General features: G+C 39.0%; 1 protein-coding gene across 3 annotated transcripts in view; it reads right to left on the bottom strand.

Moving 5' to 3' along the window:
* Window positions 1-13401, bottom strand: part of SMG1 (SMG1 nonsense mediated mRNA decay associated PI3K related kinase) — a 98898-nt gene that overhangs the window by 9758 nt on the left and 75739 nt on the right. For all 3 annotated transcript variants that reach the window (XM_011226514.3, XM_011226515.3, XM_034670319.1), the window contains 12 exons: window positions 13071-13261; window positions 12192-12364; window positions 11764-12043; window positions 11028-11300; window positions 10569-10803; window positions 10079-10305; window positions 7163-7313; window positions 6879-7068; window positions 6237-6706; window positions 4172-4309; window positions 1697-1849; window positions 445-624 (listed from right to left, as the gene is read on the bottom strand). In XM_011226514.3, the coding sequence (XP_011224816.1) occupies window positions 445-624; window positions 1697-1849; window positions 4172-4309; window positions 6237-6706; window positions 6879-7068; window positions 7163-7313; window positions 10079-10305; window positions 10569-10803; window positions 11028-11300; window positions 11764-12043; window positions 12192-12364; window positions 13071-13261 (2661 nt within the window). The remainder of the gene's footprint in view (window positions 1-444; window positions 625-1696; window positions 1850-4171; window positions 4310-6236; window positions 6707-6878; window positions 7069-7162; window positions 7314-10078; window positions 10306-10568; window positions 10804-11027; window positions 11301-11763; window positions 12044-12191; window positions 12365-13070; window positions 13262-13401) is intronic.

Genomic DNA, 13401 nt, shown 5'->3' with positions numbered 1-13401 from the left:
TTTTAGTACATCTAAGTCATTTGCTACACACTGAATTTCTCCTCCCCTCTGAGCCTCCACAGTACTTCCACTGTGGCTCTGAGATTCTTTTAACTTTTTAATTCATTGTATTATTTATAATTAAGAGGTTCCTTGGGGGCTAAGAGCAAGATTTAATCATCATTATTATTTTTTCAAGATTTTATTTTTAAGTAATCTCTACATCCAATGTGAGGTTCGAACTTACAACCTGGAGACCAAGAGTCACATGCTCCACCAAACAAGCCAGACAGGCACCCCTAGAGTTAATCATTAGATCCCTTATAACAACATTTTATATATAGTACACACACTGCATAAATGTAAACTGAGTGAATATATTACACTGACTTTGAGGGCATAACCCTGGCCTTATCATTTTCATCAACGAGTCACTTTACTCCCACACCAAGATTTAAGACTCACCACTCTCTGTAACAGACGAAGCTCTAACTCAGAGACTGAACTGTTAAACTGTGATGCAAATGAACACATTTGCTGACATCGTTTGATTAGTTCAAATAATGCAGCATCCAGGTTTAAGGCTTCTGCAGTCCTAGTTCGTAAACTTTCAAAATGAATGATATTGCTGCAGAGGAAAGTGACCTGTGAAGAGGCAAAGAGGAATGGAACCATCACAATAAGGGGGTAAATGCAATTTTAATTTAACATGAAAAAATACTACCTATTCATTTCCAGAATTCAGGACCACAACTGGTCCTGAAAAATGTATGAACGACTCTTTTGGGAAAGAGATCTAATCCTGATAAAGGCTATGAGTAAATGTACCTTGTTTTGGTTGATGTCATTAGGTGTGAGACGCTTAAAAGCACCTAAGTACAATTATGTAGAAGTATCTTCTACATGTTTGCTTTCATATAGAAAATTACTTCATAGTATAACTGTTACCGATATGCAGCTGCAATTTATTTATGCTATGTCCAAAGTTCAATTTGGAATGTTGCCCTTCTGCTTCTACTTTTCCAAAACTTTACAACAAAGATCACAAAATACTAACTGGACATTTGACGATATAATGCACATCTTTTAAGGTATGACAGTACTATTGTAATTATGTAAATGGTTCTCACCTTTATAAAATGAAATAATATTTGGGATTTCAGTACAAATGGGATGGGAAAGAGGAAGTATAGAGGAAAGAAAGTGGGACTTAAGTTGACAATCACTAAATTTTAATTGGTTATGAGGATATGGAAATCACTGTATTAGTGTAATTTTACACCTGATTGAAAATTACCTAATTTTTTTTGTTTTTTGTTTGTTTGTTTTTTTGCTTTTGTCCCCTTCCCCCAATCATAACGAAGTTAATCCACAACCTCTGGCAGAACACAGGTCATAAAAGCATTTTACTGCCACAGAGTCACCGTAGCTGCATAAAGAGAACCTCAGACAAATATGGAATTAAACTCCTTATTTTCCAATAGAAGCTGAATCCATTTTATATTTAGCTAGGAGGCAGAAAAGGTCTAGGGAGATATCTGGCTGTGAGCTCGGCCTAAGGGATGCCCTTCCCACCAAGGCCTATCAGTCCCTCTTCCCAGTACTGTGAACTAGAGGGTGGACTCTCAAGCTACCCCTGGTGATCCCGCGTGTCACTTCCAATCAGCTGCGGAATCCCATAACGGAAAACAAAGACGGCGCACGTGGATCCCAATACCTGGCTTGCTCTTTGGCTCTCTTTAAGGACAAGATTTCTTCTTTCAGCTATTGTTGCTTCAAAATCCTGCAACACAGGTGCCAGTGCAGGGTTGGCACCACCTGCCCACTTGAGTCGCTGTTCAATACTTGCTTCAAGGGCTGCTAGTTTCTCCTATAAAAGCCAGCAGAACCTCAGTGAATATCTGACACTTTCTAATTCCTGGTGAGCATTTTATACAAATACAAGAAAGATTCAAAAGAAGCAGGATGGGACATACATAATTTACAAAACATTTTTAACGTACATCTACTGGAATTAATCTTTATTTGACTTTCAAAATTTAAGGCTAAACATGTCTGGGGAGGTAAGACATGGCTTTTAGTTTGTCTTAAAATTTGCAGAAGATTTTAATGTTCCTTTTTTTTTTTTTTTAATTAAAGATCCATCTATTTACTTCAGAGAGAGTGAGCAAGTGGAGGGAGAGGTAGAGGGAGGGAATCTTCCAAGCAGATTCCCCACTAAGCACAGAGCCTGATGTAGGCCCAACCCCATGACCCATGAGATCACGACCTGAGCCAAACCAAGAGTTGGACGCTCAACAGACTGAGCCACCCAAGTGCCCCAAGATTTTCATTTTTAAATAAAGTAGTATTTACCCTTATGTGCTATCTATAAGAAATTCCATTTACCATTTGCAACAACATGGATGGAGCTAGAGAGTATAATGCTAAGTGAAATAAGTTACTCAAAGAAAGACAGATACATGATTTCACTCATATATGGAATTTGAGAAACAAAACAAATGAACAAAGGGAAGGGAATAAAGGGGGGGAAAGAGACAAACCAAAAAACAGATTCTTTAACTATAGAAAAAAAACTGGTGCTTACCAGAGGGGAGGTGGACGGGGGGGGGGGGGGGGGGGGGGGGGGGGCAGCACGGTGGTAGTGGTGAAAGAGACAGTGGGGATTAAAGAGTACACTTATCACAATGAGCACCGAGTCATGTATAGCACTACTGAATCACTATACTGTATACCTGAAACTAACATAAACCTGTATGTTAACTAACTAGAATTAAAATAAAAAACTTAGTTTAAAAATCCATTTATATTTTTGATTATGAAAGATAAAAATCAAATTCTCCCAAATTCAAAAGTTTATAAATAACAGTAAAAATCTATCCATATTATCATGATAAGGAAGGTTTTATAAAACAAAGTTATCTCATTATTTATTCAACACTTCAGGTGGAGGAATTCACATCCTGTCTTTCCTGTGCTTCTCTCCCTCTTTCTCTCAAAGAAACACACCTCTAAAATTAGAAAGGGCAGGTATTCATTCTCCAAAACTGAAAACTAGGCCTAATATACTGTAGAGAAAAGGTATTTCACAATATTCAAAGAAGTGAGCTCCAGAAAAGTTTCATTAAAAATGTAAAAATTACAGGGGCGCCTGGGTGGCACAGCAGTTAAGCGTCTGCCTTCGGCTCAGGGCGTGATCCCGGCGTTATGGGATTGAGCCCCACATCAGGCTCCTCCGCTATGAGCCTGCTTCTTCCTCTCCCATTCCTCCTGCTTGTGTTCCCTCTCTCGCTGGCTGTCTCTATCTCTGTCAAATAAATAAATAAAATCTTAAAAAAAAATGTAAAAATTACAGAAGTGATTACACTTGGTTTTATACAAAATTAATTTGTAAAATGAACAGAAAAATGTTACTTCTGAGTACATGAGAAATAAGGAGACACAACATAAAGACATATCTAACCATTATCAAGACCTGCTTCTTATTTTAAAAAAGGAGGTGAGATTAAATATTAGGCAGAAATGATGAAGAAATACACTCAATAATAGTAGCGTCAGGAAAACATTCTATTGCCTTTGACATCATAAAATATTGTTAACTACACCTAAGAAATGCCCAAGCTGGGTGCCTGGGTGGCTCAATCAGTTAAGCGTCCAACTCTTGATTTCGGCTCAGGTCATGATCTCCGGGTTGTGAGACTGAGCCCTGAGTCAAGGTCCATGCTAAGTGTGAAGCTTGCTTAAGATTCTCTCTCCCTCTCCCGCTGACCCTCTTGACTCACGCAGACGCGCACACGCACTCTTCTCAAAATGAAAAAAGAGGACTAAGCTTTTTAGGTATGAATAGTAAGCCAGATATAACTGCTTATGTGCCTTTCAGAAAACAAATTAAAATATTCAAGTTTTTCTAATTACCAAGGTTCCCTTAACATATAAAGGCAGAGTGATCATCAAATCCATTAAAAGCCTGAAATATTTAGTATGTCTCTATTCCTGGTTCAAAATACCATAAGATTTGGTTACTCTGGAGGGTAAGAAAAAAAGATATAAATTAAAAATAACAGTGCAAAAGGAGTATGCCCCTGTGGCTTAGAAGCTAAGGGCAGATATATAGATATACTGAACACGTCATCACAGTGTAGGTCATTTCTGAAAGTGGAATGTACTGCAAGTAAGGTCTGACAAAACACACCTGAACTGTTGCAATTGAAGTTTCAATTTGGCTCAGAGTATGGAGTTTCTTTTTCATGCTGGTTAGGATGGCGGACCGAGGGGGAGGTGTGACTGACATGGCTTGTGGTCTATTGATAAGGAGGTCTTCATGCTGCCACTGTTCAAAGAAAAGGCAATGTAAAAAAATCAGCAGGTGGCGGGGGGGGGCCTTTAGATAAAGGTAGGCAAGGTGCAAATTAGAACTGGGGGAAGAGGGGGGGAAAAACCCAGCTGCAGCAAAGCGAAGTAGCCAGAGAAGTATAACAGCAGAAACATTACAAAAGAATCATAACCAGGTGAAAAATTTCCTAATGTAGAGAATGGCTGATAAATTTCTTGGATCAGTGATATGCAACATCTAGGCAGTAATTCTGAAGATGTTTCCAAGTCTATATAAAAGTCTGCTATACAATCCCCCCAAAAGATATCTTCAGTTGAGGCTGGAAGGGGCATGGCGGGATGGATGGTGGAGAGGTGAAGACTGTCCAGCATGAGGCTAAGCAAGTGATTAAAAGAAATGATGGCAGCAGTCACAGAACAAAGAATTCTCCAGAGAACCTAAAAGTTGCAGAAAGGGGCAGGCAGCTGCCCCGAGGATCGAGCTATCTTGTATGTTTTAAGGGAGGCCCCAGAAGGCCCAGGAGATATTTGGGCTACAATTTAAAAGTAATACATTGTCCTTGGGGCTTAAAATGATGAACATTTGTTTAGATCAACAAAATTGTAAGGATTTTTACAACACTTTCCAGACAGTTGTCGATTTTTTAAAGGAATAAACTCTAGAATGTATAAATAAAACTTACAACATTACATAATTTAGAAGAAAAAATACAAAAAGATTGCAATGTGCTAGAGACCATTAATATATAATAAATACAATTTCAAAATGTGAATAAATTACTTTTCCTAATTCATGAGCTAAAAAACCAGCTCATGATAAAACTACAAAGAGAAGGAAATATGCTGATTCCATGCACTGAGGCTGAAGCCACCAACTCCACCATGGGGAAGCAGCTTCAACATAAATAATACAAAGTAACCAGCGTTTGTACCAAAACAGATCCCAGGAAAACACAGTCCCCAAATATTACTCCATGACTTACACAACCTGTTTGAAGCTACAGACAATATTGAAGCCTATATTTGGAAGAAAGAAAAGAAAGAAAAGAAAAAGAAAAGAAAAGAAGGAAGGGGAAGGGAGGAAGAAAGAAAAGAAGGAAGAAAGAAAGGAAAGAGAGAGGAGAGGGAGAGAGGGAGGGAAGGAAGAAAGAAAAAAGGAAAGGGAAGGAAGGAAGAAAGGAAGGAAGGAAAGAAAGGAAGACAGAAAGGAAAGAAAGAGAGGAGAGGAGAATGAGAGAGGAAGGGAGGAGAGGAAAGAAAAGAAAAAAGAAGAAAGAAGAAGAGCTACAATTTATACTGTGCTTAGTGTCTCATATAAAACATCATTTTTAACCCTCATAGTCCGCAATCTTTGTGAGAGGTATGGTTCCCACCTCAGGAAGGATTAAACTCAAGTTCATATACCTGAATCTAAATCCATCTCACCTCAAAGCCTGTGTTGTCATACTGCTCCCTAAATAATCATGGACAAAAACAGGCCTCCAAAGACAAATTCCAAATGATGATGGATTCATGCACAAAGCTGTTATCACATCATTAGAGCATCAGGGAAACAGAAGTCACTTTAGAAACAATCTTAATTATATGTTAAATAATATAGGAGGCATATTCACATAACGAATAAATTCAAAAATTAGAAATCATATTTACAAGTAATACTTAATGATACAGAGGATACCAACCATACAACACTAATGGAAACAAAGTTAAAGGGCACAAAGTGTAAACAAAAAATATTCTCAACTACATGGAACAGAAACAAGGAAAAACAGGAAAGAAATACCAAAATGCCAAAAAGCTGGCTTTGCTGCAAGCTGGCACAATCCAGGACGTTTAAATATTTTCTTCTTTATATTGTTATATTAATTCCCCCTGGTTTTCAAATTCCTATAGTGGAGGAAAACACATTAGGAAAAAACACTTACTTGAAACATGGCAATATGCAGCTGAACACGCTGCAGGCTTGTCTTACAAGAAGAAATACTGGTTTCCAGCCTGCGCACCAAGTCATGCTTCTTCCAGGCAGTATCATAGGAACTTGCTAACACAGTTGCCCTGTTCATGACCAGCTGAGAGAACTTCCCAATCTGAATGTTGTGCTCCACTGCTTTCTTACAAAGATCATCAACAGAAACTTTGCTTTCAGCACCAAAATCCTTTGCCTCTACTTGAGCAATAATGTCTACCCCTAGAGCACTGATAAAACTGCAGAGGGTGAGTCCTAGGGCTTGGTTCGGGAGTCCAATCAAGAGCTGCCTCACGAAGTCAGCTGTGAAAGCCTTTATGGGTTTGGCCATCTGGTCTTCACTGAAACAGGAGTTTCTAAAAAGGGTTTTCACGTTGACAATCTGTACAGGTCCATTTACAGTATTCTGATCTTCAAGTGAACTCGATCCTAAAAAAGGAAAATTTTCTTAAAGTATTTCATGCAAAGTAAAATAAGGTAATAATGATGCTATTTAAAAACAAGACCTTATGAAGATTCAATAAAGTTAAGCCTACTCCATCCTGCCCCCTTCCAAAGTTCTACACAAGTAAATCCAGCATGTTTAAATGTGAAAGATTACCTGATAAAGTTTTAGAAAAGGTACCACAGAGCCTGAAGAACTCCTTAATTGTCTGTAGTCTTTTTAGAAAGAAAATCTCCTCTAGCACCTGCCGGTGATTATCGTCATCAAAAAAATTGACTTGGGTACTCCTGGCTTCCCTTATAATGTCAATCTTTCGCCAAGCTACGGGAATTTCCATCTTATTTAACTATGCAAAAAAAAAAAAAAAGTTCATTATTCTTCACACAGTGAAGTACGACTTTACCACACGTGCATTATTTATTCATAAAATCAGTATTTACCTTTTCAACTAATAAGCCAAAAGCAGTTTCAACTTGGGCAAACATGCCATCAAATGCTACCAAAAGCATCTGGCCAGCTGACATTTTTGGTGTTTCATCAACCGAACCGTTTCTTGGTTGGATTAATTCACCATATTGAGCATGAAGTATTCTACAGCAAAAGAAAAGGGAATTAATATCCTAACGGAAGAGTAGTAAATTTGGGGGGAAACACAAAAGGTCAGTAAGAGTCACAGCTAGCATGTGATCTGGAAAATAAAATTTTTTTTTAAAGGTTTATTTTATTTATTTGAGAGAGAGAGAGAAAGAACACAAGCGGGAGGAGGGACAGAGGGAGAGAATTCTCAAGCAGACTCCCCACTGAGCACAGAGCCCCACATGGGGCTCAATCCCAGGCTCTCTAGATCAGGACCTCTGGATCACGACCTAAGCCGAAATCAAGAGTCGCTTACCCGACTGATCCACCCAGGCACCCCTAGAAATCTTTTTGCATGCAGCAAAGAGTGTTAGGATAAAATGACATGCAGTGCCAGTACAATGTGAAGGTAATGGTTCCAATTCAGTGTCAGTAGCTGTTCACGTGATTAAATTTTAGGCAAACTTGAATTATGACAATTTTTAAAAGAACTATGTAAGATACTACAGTCTCACTTTACACAAAGAATGTAAAATAATATAAACCCCCAATAAATGTCAAGAATCATACAATTCTAAAGCTGGAGGACTTTAGCAAAAACTGTCAGGTATGTTCATACCACTTACTGTTACTACATGATAAAGCCAACTACAGACCACAAACTCAAATGCCTGCCACCTGTGGCACACCTGGTTTTGAATAATGCATAGTTTGAGTGTAAGTCTTCAGAAATTCACCCCGTACATCATCATTAACTTAAGGCTTACACAGTGGCTTATGTATCCGGAGACTATTCTGAACATATTACATAAAAAATTAAAAACAGCACTCCTGGAACTTACAACTAGTATCAATTCATGTTACTAACGTTAACTAGATTTTCAACTTTATCACACACACATACAGAAATAACTATAAAACTATTAAGAGAATTTAAAAAGGCTAACCAGAGCAATTTCTAATGGAAAAAAGAGCTACAAAATGGTATACAATTTTTTCTTGAGATAATCAGAGTTTCTCCAAAACAAGGTAAAACAAGCTGTAACAGACCAGGCATTAAGTTTGTCACCCAAATCATACACGAAAAATAAATAATCATCCATCTGAGGGTAAGAGAAATCTGAATTAGATATTAAAGGGGGATAAATAAGGGCTGAAATTTAGTGAGAAAGGTGTATAGATTTGGCATCTAACTTTTTAAATAATGCTAGAAATTTAAATGATAAAGCTCTTGTGCAAATAATCGAAATCATCATCCAGCTGACTTTTAGTTTATGCTATAATAATTACACTCATTTTTTCTACTTACGGTGAAACAACTACAAAGAAACATAAATAGGAAAATTATGAATGCAGATAACAGAAAACATTAAAGAATTACTGTTAACTTTTGGGGTGAAGTAATGGCACCATGATAAAGGAAACTAAGTTTCTATTTTAGATATACGTACTTGGAATAGTATTTAAAAATGAAAAGATACCTGCTTCAAAATAATCGGCACGGTACAATTTCAACAAGATAGATAATTTAAACAATTTAAGCAGGTTCAGATAATTACCTCAAGTGGGAAAATGAAGGTACATTATACTATTCTACTTTCCTTTCTTTGAATTTTCTCACAGGAGGAAGCACAACAGGTCAATCCATTTCTACTCCCTCAATTATACTCTCTGGGGTAAACTCGACACCAGAATGCCAAAGAAAGAGGTCTGAAGTCACCAGAGATAAAGCGGCTTACAGCTTAGCTAGGGACATAATGCATGGCTAGAGGAACTACCCAACCTTTGCAGGTTCCAAAGTCAAACTGTTTTTCTGCATTTCAGATGTGAAAAACACCATGTTCAGTACCTAAAACATACTTATAAAGTTTAAGCAAACTTAGAAGCATTTACCTGAAGTGCAGTGTATACTCCATTAACTAACTAAACTGGCTCAGATGCTTCCATGGAGTTCTAAGGGCTGGCTTAAAAAATATCACACTCCACTTTGTGCATGTGCAGCACACATATGGTGAAACAACACTAAAAGTATAGTGTGTATGTGATAAAACGGCATGGAGCTACACACCCAGTGTGCATGCGTCACTGGGGAAATCTCAGTAAGCTCTGTTGACTATACCGGGATGCAAGATGCTAAGAGCGCAGGGAGGATGGAGCCTGCACAAGACGTCCCTGCACACATGTATCGTACAACTTCCTATGACTCTGTAATTATTTCCAAATGAATAAACTATTTTTTTTTTAAAGATTTTATTTATTTATTTGGCAGAGATAGAGACAGCCAGTGAGAGAGGGAACACAAGCAGGGGGAGTGGGAGAGGAAGAAGCAGGCTCATAGCAGAGGAGCCTGATGTGGGGCTCGATCCCATAACACCGGGATCACGCCCCGAGCCGAAGGCAGACGCCCAACCGCCGTGCCACCGAGGCGCCCCATGAATAAACTATTTTTTAAAGATTTTATTTATTCAATTTGAGAGAGAGAGAGAGAGAGAGCACAAGCAGGGGGAGTGGCAGGCAGAGGGAGAAGCAGACTCCCTGCTGAACAGGCAGCCTGATGAAGGGCTTGATCCCAGGACCCTGGGATTATGACCTGAGCTGAAGGCAGACGCTTAACCCACTGAGCCACCCAGGTGCCCCCCAAACAAACTTTTTAAAAAGATCTGTATAGAAGCATTTGTAAGTAATTCTATCTGCTGTACAATTAAAACTAAACTTGCAGCACAGAGCCCAGAACCTGTCACCTGGCTTCCCCAGCTCCGTCACAGCTACCATTCACTTGCCTGGCAACATCGATGTAATGAGCATGCGTTTCCTCCTCGAGTCCCATAGCCGCATTTCTTAAATAGGCCTGAAGAGATTCTACTAGAGTCTGCAGGGGAACGCCGTCAGTTGTCTGCTCAATAAGACTGTCCAGCTCATGAAGCATACTTTCTAATGTGTATTCTCCTTTCATTAAACATCTCAGTGCTTCTGGAAATATGATTTGCCGGAAATTTGAATTTAATTCCTATAAATATGTGAGAAATATATTTTAATGTTTTCTGAGTTTAGATAAGTTATACCTTCAGAGGTTTAATGCATGTATTAAGAACAGACTTATGCAACTGTAACCAATTTCTGGCCACAAACCTCACACTGATCTTTAAGTGATCAATTAAGCAACATTAAAAGGGAAAAAGTCAAATTGCTTTTCTGAGCCAGCGATAAGAAGTACAATGTTCAATATCTAAAACAAACTTATCAATTTTAAGCTAATCTAAAAGCGCTCACCTGAAGTGAGGTATACACTCCATTAGCTAAATGAACTGCCTCAGAAGCTTCCATTGGGTTCGGAATGTCCAAGTCCTGTGGCACCAGGTGGCACTGCTTCAGCAACTGCACCAGGCAAGTGACGTTCCCGCTCATACTGCAGAGCTCTTCCAAGAACCAGGCTCCATCCCGAGAGGTCAGGTCCACCAGCTGCTCCCCAGCACTTGAAGCTGCACCTTCCATCATCAGGTTCCGCCTAAATGCAACAAGGGTTTGTACAGTGAAACCTATCAGCTACACTCACACAGACGAGTGGATACCTCCAACTCAGAAAGGAAATAGAGCAGCCGTAAGAGTGGGCAAGACTAATGAAAGTAAAAGAATACCTTAAGTTTGGTATTAAACAAAAAGCACAGGAAATCTCAGTATGAATGTTTTCAAGACAACAAAATGGTCTCAATCTGGAGTTGGCTAACTCACCTTGTAAGAGTACAAAGGGCAGAAATAATAACACTTGCTAGACTCAAAGATCCTTCTTCTCCATTCTCGTGAAGGAAAACTTTAATGCAACGTTCAATTTCTTTCAACTGATCTTCACAAACAGGCACAGTGACAGCTTCCTGTTTCAAGCGTTCCACTTGTCTGATCAGCCTGCTGTTGATGTCAGCTGCGTACCGCTGCAGGGTCATCTCCGTGGCAGTGATGAACTGACACACTGCTGGTGGAGGCTGGGGAGCATACTGCATCTCATATCTACACAGAGAGAGAGAGGTGCTTGTTTACAACGTAACCACTTCCTGCTTGTAAAGTTACTTCACATTTTACACTGGAGCCTTTGATCCTCGAACCTTAAATAGCAGAAACCATGATTTCCATTTTTACAAGTAAGAAGAAGTCTCAAGAGCTCAAGTCATTTTCCAAGACCACTTGTTAGTGAGTGACAGCTCAATTGAGTTTAGCTCTCTTTATCCTGATCCCATCACTCTGATACTGGGATACATTTTAATCAGTTAGGAAAAACACACCCTCTTATAAGGGAAAACATGACCTCAAATCATCTTAAAACCAAGAAAAAATTGATCCCATTTCAGCTTCCATCCATCAACAATTTCTTTCAGAAAAATGAAATATTATACACACATGATAATAATAATTTGAACACAACTTTGCATCTAATCCCAAGAGAGGTCAAGAAAATTAAGTGTGATCAACGTACTTCCTGTAGAGTTCTTGACAGCGCTCTACTGTGGTGTTACAGATGAGTTCTTCCATCCAGGTCTTCCACTGCTCAATTCGATGTTTCTGAAATATGGCCTTTGGATACTGCAGAGCTACGGTTGCATAGTGATGCAGCTGTTCCAGGCAACCTCGGAGCACCGAACGCCTCTGCTGGAGAAGAGCGCCCACTTCCCCCTCCAGCTGCTCACACTGGCTAATCAAGTGCGCCTGGCCAGCATTCTGTAGAAAGGCTGTCGCTGGCACATAGCTTGGAGGACCTTTTGGTAAAAGACGATTATTAATCATGGTGAAACTATTCCAAAGCAGCAGTCATTGAAAGGAGCACAAACCAGAACCCCACACATACACACACAAATACAAAACTCACATGCTTAACATGTGTATCTAAGATAAAGAAACCCATACCAAGGTCCATTTGTGAGCTTATCTCCTGAAGCAGACTTGCAAGCTGTGTTGCTTCTAAATTATTGAACGCAGCCTGATAATGTGTTATCCACTGTTCAAATTCATTCAGCTTCACCTGGATTGCTTCCTGAACAGCCCTTTGCTGAGTCTGTAGTTGAGTGTGTTCAGAATACCTAATAGGAGGGAAAAATTCTTTTAAATTGCTTCTTCCTTCTATGTACTTTCGTAAACCTTGACTCTACTCATACTTGGGACTGCCTGATAAGCTCCTTTTCAATCTTGAGTGCACTGCTCAGATGTCCCCTACTTCTCTGTTTTTCCCATAATCCTCTCAACTATACTCACAATTTTAAATAAAACATTTTCAAAACCCACCACGCCAGCCAGGTGTTATCTTTAGTGTGAACGATGGATACTTCACAGATCTTTTAATCTCAGAGACTCATGCAGAGTGTGTGGCATTTGCATATTTACCCTTTACCAAGCACCTGCACTGTACAAAGTTCATTCACTTAGATCATTCTATTTAGTTTAATGCTTAATTCAGCAAAGTGGGTAAAATAACTGCCACTGTACTAATGAATAAGGATCCAGACACAAACTGTAGAGGGAAACCCAAACCTCAGGTTTTCTGAATCCAAGTTCATGTTCTAGCCACTATATCCACTTATCTCCCATAATTACACAAACATTTCAATTAAATATAATAAAGCAGAAAATTTAAGTGAATTTCTGTATATTAACAATTCGAAACTGCAGTCCTTGTGAGAGCTTTTGTCATTTATGTGAATTGCTGCAATAATTCTAATTCAAGTTGACAAATACGAAAATCCTCCTTAATGGCATATATTTAGAAACAAGTGTTCAACACTTTTAAACCTGTGTTGCAGAGTGTGAGAAGGATGGTCCACCCCTTCAGCTCCTTCTAAAAACTCTATTTCTTCCAGCAGTTTGCCTTGAAGTTTTTCCACATCTGTCAGCTGCTCTTGCAAGCTTAGGTATTCATCTAAGCTGCTGTCCAGCTTGGGAAGCACGACCTGCATCTCATCCCTATTCTTAAACCAGTTCACCTGTAAAAAGATTTAATTATGATTAGGGAAATCCTTACAGGGTCAACTGTGAGATACGACGACATCTGCCACAAGGATCCTGTTAGATGGACATCTTGTATATATTATTCTATTTAAATCTCTTTTTTTTTTTTTTTTTT

The sequence above is a fragment of the Ailuropoda melanoleuca genome, chromosome 10, assembly GCF_002007445.2.
Source record: "Ailuropoda melanoleuca isolate Jingjing chromosome 10, ASM200744v2, whole genome shotgun sequence".
Classification (NCBI taxonomy): domain Eukaryota; kingdom Metazoa; phylum Chordata; class Mammalia; order Carnivora; family Ursidae; genus Ailuropoda; species Ailuropoda melanoleuca.
Note: the sequence above shows the minus strand (reverse complement) of the source record. Positions and strands in the feature narration are given on the sequence as shown.